Here is a 24,404-nt window from a genome sequence, read left to right as displayed (position 1 = left end):
AATATCTGAGGGGGGGGTGGAGTTTAACAGAATTGAGCTCAACAGAAATCTGTAGCCTGCTCCTCATCTCTGCTTGACGCTAGCAGCTCAAGGTGACATTAGCTGCTACTACAATACACCCGAATCACCAGCCAAACTGTCAGCAGTTAGATTTGCATTGTGGGTAATGCAGGTGCCAGGTTTTGACAAGGGAGAAGAATATATGGAATAAAAAAAGTGGGCATCTCTGGCCTTGCTGCATCGATTGTGATTTTTTGTTCACTGTCTATTAATATTTTGTTGTGTGTATAATATAAAGATCAAAGCAATGACATCTGCAAAGGTGATCACAAAATCAAGAAAAGACTGAAAGTCTCTGAAAAATGATGTAAAATCACAACATATGGCCTTCAAGTTTGTGTGTAGAAGAAATTCTTTATTATCATAGTGTGAATACTCCAGACTTCTTCATAGATAGTTGTCACTCACGTTCAACAGGACATTGGTATTGTACACAGTATTTTTGTAAACATAGTCCAGGAAAGCCCAGGTGTTTTTGTTCACATTGGTATGTGACAAAGTAACCCAGGGTTACACTGAAGAATATTTTTTCTAAATAGTTAATCTTAGCTATACATCAAACACGATGTTATGACTGTGGACAGTTACGTTTAAAATACTTTACATTCACGTTTTGTTATAAACAATTTGATAAATACAAGATTAGATATAACAAAAGAATATATTTATATATTTTTTATATCTTCTTACATACTCCACATATATTTGTTTTTTTCTTTGTGGCTTTATTCCTTTCAGTAAGGGTGTTCTGTTATGATTCAAGGTTAAAATTCAACTTCAACTTCATTCAAATAAATAAAAAAAAGAGAGAAAACAGAAGAAGATAATTAAAAACATTCCCGAAGGAACATATTGGCACTACTATGGTGATGAAAAAGAGGAACATCACAAGATGTTGATGAGTTGTTGTCATGCACTTAACATAATAGTCAATATAGAGTGCAGTGAAAGAGGCATTTTACAGCTGTCACTCTTCCATGTGCTGTACTCTAACAGCAACACTGTATGGCTGGCAACAAAATCTGAATACACGCACACACACGCACTCTCTCCCTCTCTCTCTCTCTCTCTTTCTGTCTCCAGAGGAAAAGCCACATATATTCCTTAGAAGCACTGAACAGACGGAAATTTGGAAAGTAAAAGCCACACAACAATAACACAAAACTGTTTGTAACAGTTACGCCATTTGTTTTGCTGAATTTTTCCCCCTTCATCTTAAGTGAGCAGCCAGACACCAACCAGGTTCAGGCTTAATCTTTCTTTTAGATCAAGGCCTGGCTGTGAGAGGTGAATGAAGCCTGCCTCAGTTTTTTATTTATTTATTTTTTTATTTTAAAGCTTTGGAGTGATGCATGCATTATTCCCTTTTCTGTAACACAATGTGACACAAAAGCATTATATAAGGCCTGTTTTCTCTTTGCTCAGAAGCTTGACCTTGATGGTCTGTTGACTCCCAGCTCTCTGATTTGAATATCAAAGAACAAGGTCAAAGCCGAGCTTAGCCATCCACAGTCTGTGGTTTGATTTAGTGGGTTCCTGAGTCAACGCAGTTCTTTTATGTAAGAAACATGGAGTGTCTCGCTTGATAAGGCACTGACACAAATAAGCCACTCAGCCAACAGAGTGACAGCAGGTGACACTAATAATAAATAATCACAGGCTTAAAAATAAGCTTAAAAATGGAAATATCTTGGTCTCCTGTATAGTAACACACAGGGACAAGGGATTGTTTTGGTTTTTATTTTAGTTTCTATCCCTTCTAAGAGATAAATCTCACATCACAAACTATAAAAAATTAAATAGTATTATAATAACTAAAATAGTATATAAAAACCATAATGATGTCCATGGGCAAATAACAGTACATTTTCCCCATGGGATGCCCCTCCCTTATGAGCCAAAGCTGTAGAATTATTTTATAATGCTAAGGGGCATAACTCTGAAATCAAAGTGCTTGAAGCCGCTGTTGACAACAAAGGCCTTGGGTGGTAAAGGAGAGGGGACTGCAGAGAGAGGTTGAAGTCTGTTGCTCTCCTTGTGTGGCGGCACACAGGTCCAAACACCAGATGTGAGGATGGATGAGGGAATTCTTTGTATTTGTCATCAGATGGCCAACCAATGACTGAGCTGGAAAACAAAAGGAAGCCTTGAGTATTTTTTGTGACTTGATTTCAAATGTATTTTATTCCATTTTTTTTTTTTTTAAGAGAAGTTGTTATCATAAACACATACACCCAAAAGTATCATCACTGTCTTTTTGCCTACTCTTCAAATTAGCAGTAGTCAGTCACGGTGCACAAATCACTTCACATGTTCAAATCCAGATTCATTGCGGCCTCTCAGCCAGTTCAAATTACCACTGTTAGAAAAGATGAAAAATTTGCCCTTACTTTAAACTGCCGCACATTTCCTTCAGCCACCAAATGATGTTCATGTTCTGGAGTGATGCAATAGGCTATCCTCTGCAAAAACAAGTCATTATAACACATCACATTCTCAACACTTAGCTCACAACATTGTGCATAAATCTTAAAAAAAAATCTCAAAACTGTTTATGATACATTTATGATAGCTCAGGTTTTACAGGTTTTCAAGTTTTGTCATTATGTCCTTATCTTGCTGTAGGATGAATCCCTGACCAACCAGTCTGTCTGCCCTTGTTACCAGTCTTTTTCTCACCATGCTGATAGCAACGTACAGTACTACTTCCTGCAGTGCAGTGCTGTCCTGATAATGCATCAGAGGGTTTAGTGACACAGTTTGTTCCAACACTGCTTTTGTGCAGACAGAGGGTTTGTAAGTCATCGACAAAGGTTGGCACCTGTAGGAATTGTTTGGTTGGTTTATTTCCGTTGCTGCAGAAAAGCTGTAAGTTAACCCTGAAAAAGGCTCGTTCTATATGAAATTTACTTTTTCAGTTTTTGGTGACATACCTTTATTTTTCTCAGGCTGTTAACTACTTTTGTTTGAGGTTGTGCACTGGACTTTAGCTGTTTAAGTTACAATGAAAACAGAAAAAAATGGGCGTGTTCTTAAACTTTTGAGAAGTAGTGTACACTCTTTTCATTTCTTAATTAATAATAAATTGATTATCTTCTTAGATTACTTTTCACATGTGCATATTCTCAGGGGAGTCAAAGAGTCCACATACTACTTGAGATGGAAGAGGGAATGCAAACAGATGTAAGTAAAACAGTCAATTATGGACTTTATCTCAAATTAGTGACACCAATGCTTTTTGGAACCTGTGAGGAATTCCTATCAACAACTTTAGAGATGCAGCTAAAATTTGATTGGCAGCAACAGGACAAACTTGCGTCCTGAGAACCTGCAAAGAACCTTCAACCCTCAGTACCAATGGGTTGTGGGAGTTGTTACAGTAGAGTGGAGCTGACACTTCACTCTGCTGAGTGATGAAAATAGCTCTCCGGTGCTTTGATGATTACGATCATAAACTCTCAATTTTTTTGAAGCAATCATTTCATTTCAAAGTGTTCTCACAGTGCCAGTGTCAGGAATGTTTGGTCCAAAATCAGATACTTGTTTTCAAGTTTTTTCAAAAAAAAAGAACAAACTGTAAGTCCTTTAGCCTGAACTGTACTGTTTACAGCTGATTACATTTTGCTACTGTTATGCAAGGTCCATTTCCACTGCGTGGCATCCTGTTGTATTTATACCATGTACCCTTGCAAAATGTTTTCACAAAGTGCTTGTGTCAGTTGTAATTGTTGTTACCATAATATCCTCCTCTTCAGTGATCGTCTTGACAGAAATTTAAGTTCATGACTTCTCAAATATCAATTAAATAGCTCTTAGAAAGCAGGTTAAATGTATTTTATCAACCTTTGTGACAAACGTGTGTGGATACTGACCTCTTTGAACGTTCCTGGTACGCTGAGGAATTTATAAATAGCGTAGAATGGTACAAAGAGCATAGAGGACATGGCCACGCCCCAGCCAACTACATTGGACCAGTTAGGGAAGGTGTATTCATCATACTTCAGGCCTGACGATGTCACAGTACTGGCTATTACCACAAACTGTGAAAGGGAGGAGAAAGGAAAGGGAAGAAAAAGAGAAACACACAGATTATGAGCGTGTTACATCTATTTGTGTTGCTGTTTGTAATGGTAGAAGTCATGATATTTAAAGCGAGAGAGAGATAGAGAGATAGAAAGAGAGAGAGACAGATAGAGAGAGAGAGAGAGAGCGACTGAGGGAACATGAAAAAAAGAGCAAAACAGACACAGTGAAACCCAGGCCAAGAACTGAAACATCTTTATCAGAACAGACACCCCCTATCAAAGTCCCTCTGTAATGTCTTTTAAAGTTTTTATTCATGAAACTGAATTGAGTTGGGCGTCTGTGTACAATGTAATAAACTCTTCCCCCTTTCTGTAACCTGATTCACCTGTTCTAGACTGAATTCATGACTGAACAACCTGCACTCTGTCCCTCAGAAACATCATTTCAATATCATGTATCATAGAGAGGTCAGTATCTCGCTCTTTTTTTCTTACTACCTAAGACCATAGCAGTCTACTTTGTACAGGAAAAATGTCAGCTTTGTTAAGGAGTTGCTGTTTGTTAGAAATGTTGATGCAAACATGTTTAGTCCTGTTTACGTAAATGTGGAGGGCAGAAGATAACGGTCAGTAATTAAATTCATTTGGTCTAGTTGAGTGTTAGAAGCAGCAGGACTTGTAAGGGCAGGACTTCAGATTTGTAGGGCCTTGTTTTTACCTGCCGGCAGACACAATGTCCAGCACAAAGCACTGCTTCATGTGCACATGGACAGTGAGAGCATAAGTACACTAGGTATTTTCAAGTGCACAACCATCCACGGATGAAAAAAGGCTGGATGAAGTGGAATATGATTGGTAAGGTGTGCTGTTGAATCATTATTTTCTCAATCACTTTACACATCTCCAATGTTGTTAACACGATGGTACATGATGAAAATGCTCACTTACTATAACAGAGACGACACATGTAGTTGTTGCTCTCCATTAAATTGTCAATTTTGGTTAAGGATGTATACAATATGGAACGATCATTTCCACCGTTGTCTAGAGAAGGATGCCGACAACCATTTGTATTAAAGGAAGCACGTGGCTTTCTGCACTCACCCCTGGACAAACAGTGGACTCTGCCATGTGCTTCCTCTAATGCATGTGGAGTCACAAGCCACTTATTTCACCGGCCAGTGAGAAATTTGCCGGGAGGCACACAAGGTTCAAACTATCCACCTCGTCCCACCTTCCCTCTGGGAAGAAGCCAGAAGGACCTCTGCTCATGATTCAAATATGGGCCTCTGTCTATTTCCCTGTGTGTCACCCAAACTATTAATTTAATGTACTTTAGCTCTTGATTCTGATGGGGGTGCAATTAAAATTCAGATTCTGTGTTAAATCTTACAGCTGAGTTGGCCAGCATTAAACTACAGCATGCTGGAGTAAGTGATTCCGTTATACAGCTTGCAAGCATTTATGAATGACAGATACAGTTTTTCCTGACAGCATTACACTACATTATTCCTGCCCAGGAAAGCATAGCCCTAAATATAGCTACTTCAATGTTCTTTATTCCTCTCACCAGAAGAAAAGCTGGGCTGACAAATTTCCAGCACAGCCTCCAGTAGAGACCTGGCTTGAATCCCATCATTCGCTCAATATCTTCGCTGAAGCGGTCCACACCTGGAGAGAGCAGAAGTTACACAGCAAAGGTTACTGTGGGGAGTAAAGTTAAGACACATTCAACATTCAACCAGAGTAGGCTACAGCAAGTTCTTCATGCCAAGTATGCAGTCTCAGCGGACGGTAGGAGGGAACGCAACACATGATGGTCTACACCCTCGTAGTCCACAGATATTTTTTTCTCGTCTGACCTGGGCTGACTTAATGCATCGTGTTTTTCATCTATTAGCTTCATTATCTTATCAAGGTTCCCAATGCGGTTACCCATATTTATTGTTTTTTTTATCCGGTTGCACAATTTGCCCGCCATGGGATGATTTGCCCTTTTGACATAGGCCGCTTCTAAGTTTCTTCTCTTTGTTTCTCTGCGATTGAACCTTCCCCTTTCTGAGGAAGACAAGATTGACTAAGCTGGATAGTTTAGACACAATAGGTCTGCTATGTATTCCAGCATGCAGTTTTATTACGTGTCCTTTCGTTCATTTCCTTGGGCCTTTTTTTTTTTCTTTGCAACCTTTTTGTCTTGTAGTTGATCCTGCTCTGTACTGCATATGTGAGAGGACACAGAGATAAAGCTGACAAACTATTAAACATAACTCATCACAACTTGCTGTTTGTCCTGCAGAAGTGAAACTGAGTACACCACATAACTTACAATCACTAAACCTGATTCTCTGATCCTGGTGTTCATCATTTAGTAAGGTTTTTTATTAACTTGGCCCTCTGTCTTCTTTTTCCACCTTCAATATCCAACTACATCTGCAGACATAAGTGTCAGTGTTTTTTTCCTAAAGATTATATCAAGAGGGTGAGAATGGGTGAGGGTCTAAGATGTTTCAGTTAATTTCATTGTCATTTTGAATGTCATTACAAAAAAAAAAGTAATGTAGCTAATGTCATTTAAAGTGGGAAAATATGTTCATAATATAAGTGTAGTAATTTTAAAGAAATAATTTAGTGCCAAAGTACTTAAGTTCTTACCATAAAACCATGAAACGCCAATGGCCTCGACCAACACACCAAACAGTATAGAAGTCCCTGCTGCATACTTATCTAACAAGGTCAGCACGTAGATCCCACCCTACAGAGAAGAAAAGAAACAGAGAGAATTTTGAATGTGTGTGTGTGGTGTATAAATCTTCACCCTTGAAGATAAGTGGACCTCTGTAAGTAGACAATAAGCCACGGTCTCTCAGACATAATATCTATATGCATGTTTGCACTTTGAAGAGTTGACCTCTGAGCGTAGACCAGCCTCACATGATTTGTATCCTGAGTGGTACACTCTGTATCTAGCATGGGAAAGGCATCATTCACTTTCTCAATCATTTTTATTGATTTGATTTAAGGGAAGAAAACCATGTGAATCACTAACATAATATCTTCCTGTCTTCCAGAGACTGTATTTATGTAATCGGTGAGCGTTTCTCCTTAGTGCTGAGACGATGTGAATGAATAGTGACTGCAGAGAAAAATAATCGTTAGCTCCCTGGACACAGCTTTAATTGAATTCTAATTATTTATCAGAGTGTGATGTAACGGCTTGTTTGAAAGAGTTCTTTGACATTTTTTAGCTATTTTTCTGTGATGACATAGTATCATGAGACTCTAGTACTTTAGTAGGTGGTGACATGCAGTTTAAATTTATTATGTTTTTACAGTGCATACTACCCCTACTTTAAGTATATTACTGATTTAATATATGTTAAAACAATATTTACTTTTGTCCAACAGCCAAGTTCGTACTGGTTCTTCAATGCACCATATTTGTACATATTCGCTATCGTGGCTGAGTGAGAGTGCAAAGCAAAATATTCTATTATGTTGAAAGTGGGACTTTAATCATGTACTTCATTCATGTATTGAGCATAACCTTACAGCACTTGATACTGACATTAGTAATGCAGAACAGGGCGACCAGGAAGGTTCCAAAGGCTGTGGCGAAGGTGAAGAGTTTCCTGTTTCTCTTGAGGATCTTGAAGTCATCCGTCAGGCCTGTGATGACTGCCTCCATGCCACCCATCTAATGGACAAAGACAGAGACATGACACTCAGAAACCCCTTTAGATCCTGAAATTAAAATCCAAATTGTGATCACTGCACTTTAAAGTATGCATAAGTATGCTGATACATACAGTACTGTATACTGAACCTATTTATTGAACTATACATAATATATGTATACTGTGTTATGCAGTCATAAATAACAAGGAGTATTAGTGAAAATAGTATTGAACATCACTCATTTAAAAACAATGAACAGCTCAGATGAATTTTTGAAAGGCATGTCTAAAAACATTACTGCATATGTGCATTTAGAGACATTTAAAGTGAATGAAAATGTCATTTTTGATGTACAATAATTCAAAATTCAGAGTATGATTGGCATCTGTAAATGTAACTTTTTAATATCCAACAAAAGTTACAGTTAGATGGCTCATTTTGCAATCTCTTGCTTTCAATTTTGACAAATTGAATAGAACTTTATCATCCAGCCAGGGTGTCCTTGATCCTACCTCACCATAACAGTACAAGGATAATAATAGAAGATACGATACAATAAAGTACACATAACTAGCACATTAGCGTATGTCATACTGACATGGTCTTCATCTGATCTGCTTGACAAATGATTTGAAAGAATAAGTTAATTACTCCGGGACATTTGCTGACAGAGTTTGACTGCCCTTTGTTTATTTAGCATCTGAGTGAGTCTATTGTGAGGATGTTTGGTTAAATTACTGCTTACAGCTTTTGAAATGTCACAAAAGGCAGTTTTTGTTGCCACAGACAATGAAACATAGTTTACCCATGTTTACTTTTATTATTTAAATTCTACAACTTCCCCTCACCATGACATCATTCATTAAGAATCTAATTGGTTTACAGTTTTACACTCCACAGAGGTGCTGGATGAGGGTGTCCTCTCTCATCCACTTTATTATTTGGGCTCACTGAGCAGTTGGCAAACAATGTCTCAAATATGAAAGACACATGTATTATCTTGTTGAATAAAACTTAATAAAGTCAGCCTGCATGTTTATTCATGTTAATGGTACTTATTTGTTACAGTTACAGACTATTTTAACATCATCCAGAACAATTAGAAAGACTGCTTCCAGGAGGGGAAGTATAAACAACGCTTGACATTGTTATTTAGTAGGCTTGATTCAGAAGACATTCTGCTACGTTATTTCCACGTCATAGCAGACTAATTGTTCACATTATAAATCATGGTAATCTCACATCATCAAAGCAAAATGGTGCTTTGATTAAAGAATCTGTTTCTCAGAAACATACTTGGACAGTGAGTGTGCAATGAGCATTGTTTTCCAACAGATAATAAAGTTTAATGGGCAACCTAGTTACGAAGGTCTTACAACATGATACATGGATATCATTACTATCATTACCAAGGGGTCTTGACATACACAGTGTCTGGTCTGTTCTGTACATGCACAGTATATGTAGCACTGTTTCTCTTAGCTCTGATTCAAAACCAGGGCAAATCTAGCCTTGTTTAAGATGAAGAACTTTTTTCTAAAGATATTTTATCAATGTCTGAACCTTTGTACAAGCTGAAGCACTGTGCAAACCTATATCCAGTATTTTACAAGCATATGGTGTATGTGTGCATATATTTCATCAGTTAAATTGCATTTTATTCATGTATTTGTGCATTTATCCATGTACTACATGAAAACTTTTGAAATATTTACTTTTTGTGTATCTTATCATAATCTATCCACGTATAGAGCAGGGTCTCTGTCCAGTCCATCCAACTAAAAAGATTCCTACTTGTGGTTATAAGGATAAGATCTATCCTATATCACAGTCTTAACGGTTTTTGGGACTCACCGAGCTGTCAATGCCCAAAGTCAGCAACATGATGAAGAACACAATAGCCCAAAATGTTGAGCCAGGCAGTGTAGAAATCGCCTCAGGGTAGATGATAAACACCAATCCTGCCCCTGTACACACGCACACACACACACACAAAAACATGCATACACAAAAAGTTATGACTTTCCAAACAATATAGTATGTGTACAAGGCGGAAAATTGCATGCATGACCAAATATATAAATATAATATTGAAGTGCGAAAGAAAAATATGCTTACCCTCTGTTGCCACATCTTCTATTCTCACCCCATGTTTGTAAGCCATGTATCCAAGCACAGAGAAGATGGCAAACCCTGAGAAGAAACTGGTGATGCAGTTCACAGTGCTGGTCAGGAGAGCGTCCCTGGAGAAAAGAAAACACGCAACAAGTTGCAAAGAAAGCATTACTCCCTTATGTATACATTTTCCATTTGTAGTTTTCTAAATTTATGTTTTTATTTGTAGCTTGGCATGGGGTACACTAACTTACTACACTGTTTGTGTTACTATCATTGTTGCTTTATCATTGCCACTGCTAAAATCAGTTTTGCTGTTAATAGTAATTCAAGTGTGATAGTTGAAGTCAATTTTCCATTCTACTGGGTCACATAAGTAAAGTCAAAATGGGGCCATGTGTTACTTGATATCTTTTAAGTTTTCCCATGAGTTGATCTTCAGCCAGACACTGTATTTTAGAGGGGATATTCAGGTAAATGAGCGGCTTTTCTTCTCTGCTCCTGGTTGGTGGTATGAGCGGTAATTAGTGTGTTATTCTGTGGCCACACACGTGTGGTTGTCTGACAGAATGATCAAGGTCAACTTGACCTCAGCCACCTCCTGAGCTGAGGAAGTAGAAACCTCTCACCAAAGCATTTTCCTCCCTCTGATCTTTCTCGTTTTAATGTATTGTGTGTACGCTGTGATAGAACCTTTTCAGTTTGTATTCAGTCCGGCTCTTCAGTCTGTTCAGGACATTACACACATCACAAGAGACTGTGCCTCACTTAAACCATATATATGACAAAAATAAACATTCATTACAGTAAAATTTGGTGGTTATTTAAAATTTAGCTAAAATTTTTGCTCAATTTGTCTGTTGCAGATCTGTGTGGATATTCAAACAAATGTCTGTGTTTTTCTAAAGTCACCAGGTCTTCTTTGCTGCTGCCTTTTAACTGGTTCAGATTTCAATGCTTAATGCTTATGACATACAGCACAGCACTGATTCAGCTTTAGATTTAGCTTGGAAGCTTTTGTGATGTCCCTTTGCAGTATATTTCACCTGTTGGCAGATCATTTATTTATTTGATAAGAACCATTTCATTTCTTAGTTAGGGTATTGCACTTAGCTGCTGCAGAGATTTCGTGTAACCACAGCGAGATATGTTTTGTCTGCAATTTACAACCACAACAGGTTAAAGTGTTGTTTTGCTGCTAGCAGCTGCCACAAACAGCACTACTGCCACCTATTAATGTTGAAGAGATTAGCCAACCTCACGCCTGTTTTTTCTGAGGAAGAGCAGCACTATGACAAACCAGTCAACATACAGCCTTTGGCTATAATCTGGCAACCCTTCCTGGCCTGTACTTTATCTTTTCTGATAACACCTGGCCACTGGGGTCAGCTGGGCAGATTAGCATCACCTCTGCTGCTTCGTGATCCAGTTACATGTTGCAAACAGCCAACCGCCTAACAGCATCAGGATGTTATGTTTGCTGTGGGCTTCAAAAATCACAAATACAGAGCAAACTCTTACCTGTAGCAGTTGTTGTCAAATTTGTTATAACTGGCAAATGCAATGAGCACACCAAATCCTGCTCCTAGTGAGTAGAATATCTGGGTGGCAGCATCAATCCACACCTACAGCAAAGATAAAAGAGAAATAAGAAATCACTTCCAGGCTAAAATACCTCACAGACAGGGAGTGACCTAAATATAAATGTTGGTTTTCTTTATTTGTGAGTTATACTGTATATATGTGTGTGTGTGTTTGTGTGTGTGTGTGTGTGTGTGTGTGTGTGTGTGTGTGTGTGTGTGTGTGTCTCAACCCTTAACACATGTAGATAATATCTTAAGTATGCATGTATACAGTACATTCATTCATGTCCTGCACATACATTTAGCATGGGAGGCACCAGTGGGAATCTAGCCTTTAACCCTCAGAGCTCGAGACGCTCCGCCCAATGAATTGCAGTTAACATAGAAAGAGGGCTTTCTAAATCTGTCAACTCTGACATAAATGTTACTTGTACAGCTTGTACATTGTAAGATAGATAACCTCAAAGTCTCTGAGGTTAACACAAAACCATAGGTCATCAAGTAACACAAAACTGTAGGTCTGTGCAGCATTAGCATACTCATACTCAAAGCAACAATCATTTCTTTTTTTATTTACTGGCGATCCCATATCAATCCATTCAAATATATCTCCAACTCTGGATAACAAGCACAGTCTCTAACCTCTAGGTTGTTGAGCCGCTTGAAGTCAATGTGGAGGTAGGCCCTGATGCCGTCCATGGACCCTGGTAGAGTTATGCCTCGGATCAGCAACACAAAAAGGACCACGTAGGGCATAGTAGCTGTAATGTACACCACCTGAATAAACAAGCAGAACAGACACGAAAAAGGGGGAAAATACGTCAGTTTTTCATTGAACCTCTCTATCAATAACAACACTCCCCCTCTCTTACTGTCTGACTCCTAAATGTGAAAATGTGCAAATGTCTCTTTAGCTACAAATTCCTCTACAGATATTATAGTTGCCATAAAATAATTTAAGTTCTAAGTTTTATCAATTAAAAGAAGAAATAACTGAGAAAGCAGCAGATATTATTGTTTGGCTGTTTACCTTCCCTGAGGACTTGACACCTTTCCAAAGGCTGAAGTAGAGGATGAAGACCACCACAACCAGACACAAGGTCAACTCCCAGCGAGGCAGGCCCAAGTCCTGGATACCCTGACTCTCATGAAGATGCAGCACACCCCGTCTGTGTGTGTGGAGAAAAAAAATATGTATCATGATATCTAGGCCTTCTTTCATTTTGATAAAGGCCTACTGTATACTCTCATATCAGCTCGGTAGGATAAATCTGACCACATAATACCATTGTATTGTTAAAAGATAACAAAACTGTGCATCATGAGTCATAGCACTATAATAAATACTGATAATGAACATAAGTGGTCCAGCCAGGCATTTTAAGTCTTTCCAAGCAAATCGGTTTTAAATACTACAAGGCAGACATAACGTGATTTTCCTGTGGTATGGGATGTAATTTTTTTTGGCTACATCCTAACATTTATACATGTCTTTGCCAAACAGGCCCACCCAGGTTCCACAGCGGCTGGGAGAACCTAAACAAAACGTCCCACATTCTACTCCCCAAGGTGAAGATGAGAGATGAAATATGGGACAGATGCTCTTGAGAAAAAAACATGACGTCACATCACCAGAGTTTATCACTGATAACAATGCATTTAAATGTTGTTCAATTCTAATTTAGATTGAATATCTTTTACCTAAAGTATGTGTATCCAGGTGAAAGCTAAGTGTCGCTCGATGAAACAATCTCTCACCCCACTACATACAGATGCTTTGAAACTGTCAATAATGACCTGTGGTATTGTTTGGCTATTATCAGCCCATCCTCGAGCCCAGCACGTTCAAAGGTTCAAAAGTGTTTTATTATGACATAATGAAACAAGGGGAGATAAATGATGTCTCTTACTTCACTGGCTAAATATTGCTTCCAGGTTCAAGCTCATTCTTGAAATGTCTGCCCTGAGTAGTGGGAAGGAAGTGCACAACTTCAGTTTACAATAGTGGAGTAGGAGCGAAGTTCACACGTTACATACAATTGTTCTGGCCAAAAGCTGCCGTCAGTATGTCGTCCGGTCATCTGGTGACAGTAAAGGCTCCCGTTTACTTAACATAAATGATGCTCAGCTCATTTTAAGAGCACTGCCACAGAAAATGTACTTTATACAAGACAGTACAGTATTTTTAGTAGTTATCAATCCCATACGTATATTAAGTGGTCAACTGGAGTCTGGACGAGGTTATCCTAGTTTAGATTAAGACTGGAAGCATGACGAAAAGCTATTCTGTCCAAATCAAAATAAAATACAGCTATATCCAGCATTATAACCATGATTAACAGAAAATTTTAAAATGACATGTTTACAAGAACGTATGTGCTGGAAATCTTTCTTCAGGAACTACAGCAGGGCAGTGTGACTGTGTGTAGCTTCCTCAAGTTTTATTGTCACGTGAGATTGTCAGGTTTCTGGTGCTGTCATGCCTGTACAGAGGCTAAAAAAGGTGCTGCACACAGATACACAAACTCACAAATTGTGATTGTTACATTTCTGTTTATGTGTTGGTTAAACAAGCAAGATAAGCAGTGTAAATAAGAGAGTTTAAGCGAGGTTAAACACTTAGGCCAAATAAGGCCATTAACTCCCAAAAATGAAACTAAAAAACTACATCAGGAAGTTCCTTTTGCACGTTTGTGTTCCCATTTAATCCAAGACTTGGTAAATTACACCAATACAAAGCAAAAGCTTTGTTTGAGAGGTCATTTTTTATGGTAGATCAGAAACTACTTCCCAAACTGATGTATCCATCGATATCACTTACAGTAGGAGAGTGGCATTTTCTGCTGATGATGATGCATCTTTGAGCCCATTACAGGTACTATATTATATATGTTTATTGCTCATATGTTTTGAACAGTAAAAATGACCAACACGGGCCATGGTTGGCCATCAGTAGTTGTGGCCAGCAGATCCTGGTTTCCATTTCCAAATCACTATCACAGTTTCAAATCTTTCTTTCTGTTATAATTGTTCACAAATACTGGGTAAGACGGTTTCAAGGCATAAACAATGCTACATGAAATGGCCTCACAAGGCCATAAGGCCACAGTAGATAAAAAGATCTGTCTGTTCAGGACTCATGATGGGCAAACATGAGTCCAACAACAAAGACAGACTATGTGATGTTTTAAATACTGTGATGTCCATCCAGAGTGGAGGAACACTTAGAGGGGGTTGTATTTTATTTGGATATCAACGCGTTGCAGTAAAACATTTAAAAGCACTTTTGTTCCCTTCACATTTGTCCAAAGACTTTCCTCAAGAAAGATTCAATTTAGTTGGCATGTGATGTTATGGGTGGATAAACAGCGGAACTGGATTAGGATCTGATACTCAGGTTGCTTACACAACAGCTCGACACAAAAAAAAAAACCCTCAACAACACACAAACTGAAGTATGTCCAGACATACAACCCGAAGGGACCAAAGGATCTGTGAGAGTTGTCTTCAGCATTTATTTATCTTTTGGCTGATAATAAATTCAAAGCTATAAGGTCTTTGGGGAGGCAGATAGTGATGTGAACACATCAGTTTATTTGAAGAGAGAAACTTAGAGTCTGGTGTTTTGTTGTAATGCCCCAAGTCCTCTTTGTTCATCTGATAGTATTGATAGTGCACTGCCAGTAAATGCTCACCATAACATCAGCCCAGGTCCCTTTGGCCCTGTTACTCTAAACACATTTACTCTTTCTGTCACTCCACGAGCTGGTTATGCTGCTAAACTTACACTCAGCGCCGCCATTAGTTGGTCTTTTGTATGTTTGAGGCTGGCACACTATTGCCTGCATTCCGGTCTTAATGTTGGTTACAGGACGAGAAACAGGGCATGTGAAAAATAAATAAATAAGAAGGACTAAAGACCTGAGTATCAAAACACAGCTGAGGAGTTCTATCTAATTTCAACCTGATTTATTTAATTAATTACAAATGATTCTCTCCTTGTTGTTTTAAAAGTAATTATTTCAACAAATATGTTAAATTGCGTGTGAGAATGAAGTGAAAACAATCCTCTCAAGTGTCTATGTAATTAGATCTTTTAGTTTAAATGAGAGCTATTTATCAAGTCTAGTTATCCTTGACATGAAATCAGATGTGGCTGCTTCAGGCTAGCTTTAAAAGGAAGAAAGGATATGGATGTGTGCTAATGAAAAGAGTAGGTATTCTTGTCAGTGTCGATTTTTATTTTTCTTAAATTTGAAATGAGTTGATATGTTCATTTCAAGTTTGAGAAATTTGTACAACCTTTATGCTTTGGGTCATCAAAACTTTTAAATGAGTAAAGCTAAATAATCTGACAGTAAAGATAAAATAAAGACAAGTTTTTTTTGTTTTTTTTCTATTCCTGAAAATTGACAGAGACTCGGCTGTACTTACATATCACAAGGGACGGAAATAACTGTGTACAGAATGAAGTTCGAACCCTGCTTATTTTCTCTGGTCACTCGCTGCTTGGAGTGGATGTGAGTGTTGGTTTCAGAAAGTTATTAAAATTGTCGGACACCAACCCTCTCGATTCCCGATTGTCGGGAAGGTGTTGGAGGAGAGGGGGTTTTCGTAGCTGCTCGGCCATCTCGCTGGCAGCTTTAACTGCTCCATGATTTGTATGCTTTCAAGCACTGAGACCTCATTCTGTAAAGTTAATTGACATGATGCTGTGATTTTAACGTTTAACATCTGTGAGGTTTCTTTCATCTCCTGTGGCTGCACAAGTTATCAAATTAATCACAAAGAAATGCCCAGATCATTTGTTTCCAGGTCAGTTTTTTGGCACGGTTTTGGCCGTCCTCACATGGCCCCTTCCACTCCACGTCTTGCAAACAAGCCCTGTCACATGAATTAAAATTCACTTTCATATCACCCACATCGTGTCAGTGGAGTTTTACACTGTGTTACTGTTAAATTCTTACATGTGATGTTGAAATCACACCAGCTTGTTGTTCTCAGCTATATTGATTTGGACTGTATTCATTTTTCAGTGCTACAAATACCAGCATGGTGTAAACTGGAACTTGTATTACATAACCTTTGGAGAATAAATTAAAGGGTGAAATCAGAATATGATTTATGTTTGAAGTTCATGAAAACATTTCTAAAAGTTACAAGCTGTGTCCCAAGTCCGAGGCCGCATCCTACTGGGGCTCGTTTTAAAGTTTTTGATTGCGTCACAGTGGCACAACTAGGCTCCTTCAAATGTGGCCGAAAGATGCAATGAGGGATCCAATAGGTGGAACCTATCCCAAGATTCATTGCACGCCAGTAATGAAAATGATATGGCAACAAATTACGCTGACAGAGAGCCTGATGTTGAGACTTTTGAATATAAGCTAAGTGAACAGTTAACGCTACGACTGTAAGGGCCTTAAAACCTCAAGTTTTTGTAAAAAAAAAAAAAAAGTTACATGTTGCTGGGCGATATGAGTGGTGTTTTGTGAACAGTAAGGGCAGGTACAGCTGGTGATGCAAAGTGTAAATCCTCAGTGAGACTCCTTAGCTAGAATATAAGCTTAATAATAATACAGTAGGCTATATACTGGTTGGTGAGCCCAGACTCCACTAACTAGCAAAGCAAACCATCTCAGGTGTAAACCTACATAAGACTGAAAGAATTATAAGTTTACATACGTATAGATTTTGTCTTACTGTTGAATTTTGCTGCATACTACGGTCATGGTAGTTGAAGGACCTTGAGGGTTTGTGGATGTAAAACGGGCGTAAGAGGTCAAGCAAGAGAATTGTTGACTCAGTTGGCCGCACTCATGCTGTGCCTTGGCATTGCTCCTGCACTCAAAGCTAGCTGTAAGGAGGATTTATTGTCCCCTGCAGAGCCTAACCCCATGCAAGAGCTGTCTTGAAGTATCCTATTGTGTGTCTGTCTATGCACATCTATTGACTTTTTCCTATGATTTATTAAGTGTAGCCTAATAGTCCACCTGGAAAATGTGCTGTTTTCACTGATCATGTCAACTCTTTGAACGATGTTGCATTACTTTTTTGAAAGTCTGTAGTAATTCATGTGACGGACCTTCTCATATTAAATTAAAGCATTTGTTACTTAGAATTTATCAAGTTTGAGGGGTTCCTGGGAGTTAAAAGGTATCCCTGGATACTGATTAAATAAACATACTGTACGAGCCACTGCAGCCCAGCAGAATGGAAGTGGAACTTTAGCGAGCTCGACTATTGGCCAAGTTGCATGCTAAATGTATTCAGTGCGTCATGCTTAGCATGTGTCCCTTGTATTGTCCAAGTCATTTCACAGACTTCCTCTGGGCTGCACAGTCAGTCTTCACAGAAGCTGGGGAAGAACTGGCTGTCTTTGAAGTATAAACAGACGGAGCTTTTTTCGTGCACTTCAAAGAGGATATTTGAACGTCTTATGTATACACCTTTTGTAGTGCAAACATTTGTGGCTGGATAATTTCGGAGTCCTCTGCTCACGTTTCAGTGACTGGGCAAGCTCTTCACGTGGACAGTGGTTCCATGGGTATGTATATATACTGTACTACTATAGCCCATACAACATCCACAATACAAGACAGCATCACCTCCATGTGATGCTGTTGTTGGGTGTCAACTGTATACAATAATAACTCAGCTACATTGTGTCAGTCACAGCTGCCAAAATGAAACAAACATCCACGAACAGGCAATGAACAAAATGTCCAAAGATCGTCTTACAAAGACAGTGGCTACGTTTACTTTGATCTCTCTGCAATCATGATTAGTTTTAATCAGTATAGCATCTATCCATGTAACACTGAGCAAGATCACTGCATTGTGACATTTACTGGATGGATTGACTTTTGACTTTTGAATGATCTCAGTTTAGATTCAGCTGTCATGTCTTAATAACATCATTGCCAGAAAGTTGCATGGAAGCAACAGAAATTACTATCTGATAAATGACTATTTGAAAACACTTACTCATAGTACTCTGCTGCTGGGGTGATCTTGTACTTGGCGTAAGAAGTCCCATTGCCGAGGATGGATCCGTTGATGGCTTTGGGGTCAGTGCAGTTCTGACTGTTCCAGCTGTTGCCACATTTGAGCCATGGCAGCTCGTTGGTCATGGAGGAGAACAGGTAGTGGAGGGACCAGGCGATGATGACATTGTAGTAGAAGCCTACATACAGGGCTATGAGGATCACAGTGTAGCCCACACCTGAGGAACACAGGGTTATTAGTGAGGGGGAACGAACTATCTGTGCTACTGATTTTCAATCACATCAACAGCCAAGTGCAAATTCACTTGACACACACACTCTTTAGAGGTCGCTGTAGTTTATGTATTGTCAGCTGTTTATAGAAGTTTCATAATGTGAACTTAATGTTTCCACATCATTTGAAGAAATACATGCTGCATCCCAGTATGAAAATAACTGCACATAACCATAAAAAAAGCAGGTGCATTACACAAGAAATGGTAATGTAATCAACAAATCACAGATAGCAGGTGTGGTTTGCAAGGTTAAAGCAACTCATTGTGTAATAATAATTTCATCAACATTGATCCGAAGCTGCATCTCTGAGAACATCTCCCACTGCTAGCTGTGTTATATACACTGTTGCTCATAAAGTTGGAATAAAGTATTTTTTTCCTTTTTCCATGAAATGATTGTGACAATGTGATTATTTCATTTCACCTGGGTAATTGGGACAAATAATGTAATCATTGCACCTGGTCAAAAGTGATTACTGATGCATTTAAATAGGAATAAACAGAGGATTGTGTCTGAAAACAAAATTATTCCAACTTTATGGGCGACAGTATATATATATATATATATATATATATATATATATTTATATATATATATATACATATATATGTACAATTCTGTACAATTTTGTAAACATTGATTGGATAAACGGTTGTCATTTTTGCCTTATATCTGAGGCCTTGCGCACCTGGCATTGTCACTGTCACCATGAGGTTCATATATCATTCCCTCAGCAGTGTGGTGGAGGGTACACCATTGCACACACATCCAGTGGGCGTAAATGCATACTTTCCACGGTTTTTCTTGATATATTCTGAGATGTGTTGTTTTGTCTCCACTGGAATGTAATGTCCTTACTTGAAAACAGAGAAGTCCATAAACCCATCACCCACTCATTCTAGGCAGGAAGATAACAAACCCTCCTCAGCGCCAGAGCCAACAAAAGCAGTGACTGGTGCCGATTCAACAGTGCAGACAGAGGTGCTTATCTGACAGTATCAAATAATAATCTGCTGCATAAGAGACTACAAAGTAAGAAAAAGCCAGGTCTTATGTGCAATTTTAGTTTTAGAGAAACGTGTTGTTAGATTTACTAATCTCATGCTAGATAGAGGAGTTTAACAGCTTTTTGCAGGTTTGGCTTCGTAGTAAACTCCATATCAAAGCAGAAAAAGACCATGTTAATGCCCAGTTGCTATAATTAACCCAATGTAAGCCTCAGTTTAAATTTTGCACAACACAATTTTACGTCAGTCAGATTTTCTCTGTAATAAAGAATATTTTAGATGCTGTCACATTTTAGATTTCTGGTGAATATTAATGACTGGCTTGCAGTTCAATTGACTCCAACTGTGTTCCTCAGTGTGCTATGGACACTATCCTGATTTGGCTTTGTTTCACTCATTTGAAACTGACATTTGCACGGACATAGACAGGGGTATAAGGTTGCAGGTACAAGCAGAGGGAAATGCAGAGCGGAGATGTGACATAGAGATTAGCTAAAAGTGACAGTTGTGAAACTATGAGGGTGAAAGGACAAGAGCAAAGGGATGAAATGAAAGGGCAAGACACTGAAGAGAAGTAAAAAAAATAAAATAAAAAAAAATATGACAGAGCAGTAAGTAGCACAGTTTAAGAGGTTAGAGAGAGGCTGAAGTAAAACAGTCATGCAGGGTCCTGTGTGTGTGAGTGTGTGTCACAGTTCACCTTTAAAGACAGGGCATATTTTCCAAACTGTAGCTGCCCCTTCCCTGTTATACTGGCCCAAGGCAAGCTCCATGTAGAACAATGGCATCCCCGCAATGACCAAGAAAAGAATGTAGGGGATCAAAAAGGCCCCTGAAGAAAGACAGAAAGAAATAATTACATTACATTTACATTTTGAGTATTTGGCAGATAATTCCTTGCGAGCGTGACTTACATTTTTATTTCAATAAAAAGAAAAATGCTTAAGGATAGGTGCTCAATATGGAAATCAGTGCTTGATAAAACACAATACCAAAAAAAAAGTGGTGTTGGCAGGGGATTGACATTCTTGGAAAAACAACACACCATATAAGCAGGAAGGCTCACAGCTATTTTCATGCTGTGCCTCAGCAGCACATCCACCAACAAGGAAATGACCTCCCATAATTGAATTGTTCTTGACATTGTCCATCACAAATGACACATTATCTACAGTAATGAATACATTTTGCTGAGGGCCAATATGATTGACAGGCCAGCGGTGGAGTTGACCCTTTGGGGCACGGCAGCACAACATGTTGATTTTCACCTCGTGAATGGACACGCAGGCAAACAGAGGACAGAGCTCACCTTCTAGTGAGCACTCTGTTGTCATGAGTGTTGAAGGTAAAACAACACCGTTTACAACCGTCCTTTGTTGATTCAACCACACACACTGTACTTTTTTTTTTCTCTCTCTGTCTTACTACACTGCAGCTTCAGTGTTCAATAGTGTTGAAAACAATGCGAGTTGGCAATCTGTCACTCTCTTGTATTCAGACTTAGTGAGAAACCCCAGAGCTCACATACACGTTTTCAAGTGTTTACTTAGTTCAAGCAAATAAAACCTCACAGTATATTTAAAATCAAATATTTCAAACAGATTTCAATGAAAATAATTAAAATAATTTGAAAGTAGATGCTGAAACTTTTCATGAAGCGCCCGACAATGTGAAAGGTCAGGTGTCAGTTTTAAAACTATAGTGGTTTTACACATCTACATACCTGTATGAATGCTTTACTGCTTTCTTATTAACTATTAACGAATTTCAAGAACTGAAAGTGGCACAACATTAAAGCCATTTTAAAATAATGTCATTGGTATATAAAGAAAGTTTTTACCCTGTCTTTGAAGATAAAACAACCTGTTGGTAGTGATTCAGGTACACAAAACTGCATTACTTTCCCCAGCTCATTGCAGTGCACCTTCAGTTTCCTATACTAGTTATAAGGGTGTTTATCCTGTGTCCAGACCTGCAGAGTAACCATGAACTGGGACACTAGTATTTTCAATGTGTATATATTTACAAATACATGTTGCAGAATATTTAAAATGTATGTTCAGCAACAAATTGTGGATTTGCCAGGAGATATTGACACATTTTTCTATCTGACTGCCTCACATGGTACAGTTAAGAAGTAGATGTTTTACACAGTATCTTTTTTCATGTGCATGAGTTGATGAAATGAGGTATTTCCTTCATCATGAAAGCTAAATGCACTTCCTCAACAATACACCTGGGACTATTAAAACGCCGATTCAAGGAGATTAAGGGAACTAAAATTAGAACAACAACACAGCAAAATAAGTGAAATCTAATCTAAATCTAATCAGAGACAACAATGCTGTGACATTTACTTTGTAAGACGGTTTCAACACACTTTGTGAAACATTTGAAGGTAAAAAAAATAGAAACGCATCGGCACCTGACGCCTGATTAGAAGAAGACTGAACATCAATGAAGAAAAGAATACTACAAATTACTGTGGAGACTTAGTATAACCTGCAGTGTAGCTCCGCGACCCATTCATTCCTTGTATTTTTATTATACTACTACAAGGATTTAGTCCCTGAACCCGGTGGCACGCTATGACAAGTTTCGTGACCTCACTAAATGTTTAAGGATCCGTGTACTCGCATGTATCGATCAGAAATAACACGGTTTACTCACCTCCTCCATTTTTGTAGCACAAGTAAGGAAATCTCCAAACATTGGCCAGGTCCACCGCGAAGCCAATGACGGACAGGAGAAAGTCTATTTTCTTGCCCCAAGTTTCTCGTTCGTCCTCGGATCCGGGAGGACCTGCGTGGTGGCCAGGGGTGGGAATGATGGAGGAACTGGTGTACTGGACGCCATTCTGGTCCTTCACCAGTATCAGTTCTACCTCCTTTTTCTCCACATTGCACTGTTTCAGCGGGGCCACCGACGAGAGCTTGTGTTCTGGCAAGACCTGGATATTCATCTTCTCTGCGGTGCGTACGAAGCCCACGCTGGCCCGGTGCTCTCACGGCCCCCTGCGGGTTCTGGCGGAGCTGATGGTCTGAGTCGGTGAGCTTGAATAAGGACGGCAATCCCGCTGACAAAAACCGGATAAACGAGCGTTCTCCTCCGAAACTACAGCAGAGACCTCCGCGTGCATGTGCTGGAGAGGAGGGAAGAGAAACAGAGAGTTTGGAAAGGTTTGGTGTTTGTGCGTAAAGTTTCAAAACAGTTACGCACAGCGAAGAATACAGGTTAGGACTGACTGGGAATAGGTGACATTATCCCTCCTAGAGCAGACAGACCTAATGATTGTGAGCCACTAAAACAGGTAGAGCATTAAGACAAAACATTGTATCTGTAGTCTGATGCACAGCTGTAGCAGGTGTCAGGTGAAAGACACTTCAGAGCCAATTCCTCTCTACGTCACCGCGCGCACCGAGCGCATTGTGCGCTGAACAATCAAACAATTACCTAAAACGTTACTCATAAGAACAATGAGAAAGATACATTTTTATATGAATATGTCACCGTTGCTAAAGCAATTTAAAGCCGTGCATCTGAAAGGCTGTCCTCCGTACTTGGTAAATCTAGGGACACCTCTCCATGACCCGATGCTGCTGTTGTCCAGTTGCATCTGAGGGAAGACTGCCCATTCTGAAGGAACTATAAGACTCGCCTTCTCCAGCAGAGACGATATAAAATGCGAGCTTTTAAGTCGGTGACCTCTCTCTCTTCCACGTGATTTTTCATAATTGAACACTTTCTCTCCTGTTTGATGTTGACTTGGCATGATGAGCTCAAGTTCCCATAAAGTTGTGCATCTGCTTCTGACTTGACAGTGGAACAGTCAGCCAGGAGTACAGTGGTTTTAAGATTAATCCATGTAGAGTTGTACATGATATGACCACTTACCTCCTCCATAAATCAAATACTGTTAAAAAAAAAAACTTGATTTAAACTTTATAAGCTTTGGACATGTTTATTTATTGGAAGAAGAGGTTTTTCTGTGTCATGAGGAGGGTAAAAAAGGACAGACCATGTCTTTGTGTCTCAGATTTGTGCTTGGATTTAACGTTTTTCAAGAGACATAAGATCCCTTTACCTTCAGCTTCACATGAGTATTTGAATTTCACTTACCACAAAACTTTTCTAATGTTTTAATTTAGACTTTATCTGTTTCTTCTCTGTACTAAACAGATTGAATTACAGTTTTCTAAGAAGCAGTAAAAGCATTGTGTTCCATGTGTAATTCAATTGTACAGCAGCTTTTGCCAGGGGCAATGATTTCTATTAGATATGGTTGATCAGTTCATCCCATTAAAGTCAATGAATGTCCTCTTTGCTCTCCAGTGCTTGTTTTTATAAAACCCTAATAGGGCTGGTTTTGGGCGTTTTTTTTTTTTTTTGTGAAGATTGAATAACTGCAGCGATGGTAAAGCAGAGGACCAGGTAACAAGGAAGGATAATGTGTTATTACTGATGTTTTCCCCTGAATTAGTTCTATTCCTTTGCACTTTGTTTTGTATCGTCAGGTAAATTTGAATATGCTATTTCAGGTCACTTTGCCGAGCCAAGAATGAGCAAATCTTTCGTCTTTCATGATGTTGAGTGTATTTCTGAATCTGTACTCTAAACTGGGCTTCTTCAAACTTCAAGGCACGAGTAGCCTAATGTATA

General features: G+C 38.9%; 1 protein-coding gene across 2 annotated transcripts; it reads right to left on the bottom strand.

Moving 5' to 3' along the window:
• Positions 1-394: 394 nt before the first annotated feature.
• slc6a2 (solute carrier family 6 member 2) lies at positions 395-23,381 on the bottom strand. 2 transcript variants are annotated; one of them, XM_023399267.2, is made up of 15 exons: positions 23,306-23,381; positions 22,416-22,887; positions 20,446-20,577; positions 18,443-18,680; positions 12,489-12,627; positions 12,101-12,235; positions 11,397-11,500; positions 9,879-10,003; positions 9,615-9,727; positions 7,651-7,779; positions 6,738-6,837; positions 5,656-5,756; positions 3,933-4,100; positions 2,451-2,522; positions 395-2,187 (listed from the first exon to the last, which is right to left on the bottom strand). In XM_023399267.2, the coding sequence occupies exons 2-15, from the start codon at positions 22,705-22,707 to the stop codon at positions 2,164-2,166; spliced, it is 1,872 nt and encodes a 623-aa protein (XP_023255035.1). In that variant the 5' UTR covers positions 22,708-22,887; positions 23,306-23,381; the 3' UTR covers positions 395-2,163. The 2 variants fall into 2 exon arrangements, with proteins under 2 accessions (XP_023255035.1, XP_023255036.1); XM_023399268.2 differs by having other exon boundaries at positions 23,256-23,314.
• Positions 23,382-24,404: the final 1,023 nt, after the last annotated feature.

The sequence above is a fragment of the Seriola lalandi genome, unplaced genomic scaffold (assembly GCF_002814215.2).
Source record: "Seriola lalandi dorsalis isolate HSWRI2012SDOR001 ecotype SW California unplaced genomic scaffold, Sedor1 jcf7180002051108, whole genome shotgun sequence".
In the NCBI taxonomy this organism is placed as follows: domain Eukaryota; kingdom Metazoa; phylum Chordata; class Actinopteri; order Carangiformes; family Carangidae; genus Seriola; species Seriola lalandi.
This window is presented reverse-complemented; position numbering and strand designations above follow the sequence as displayed.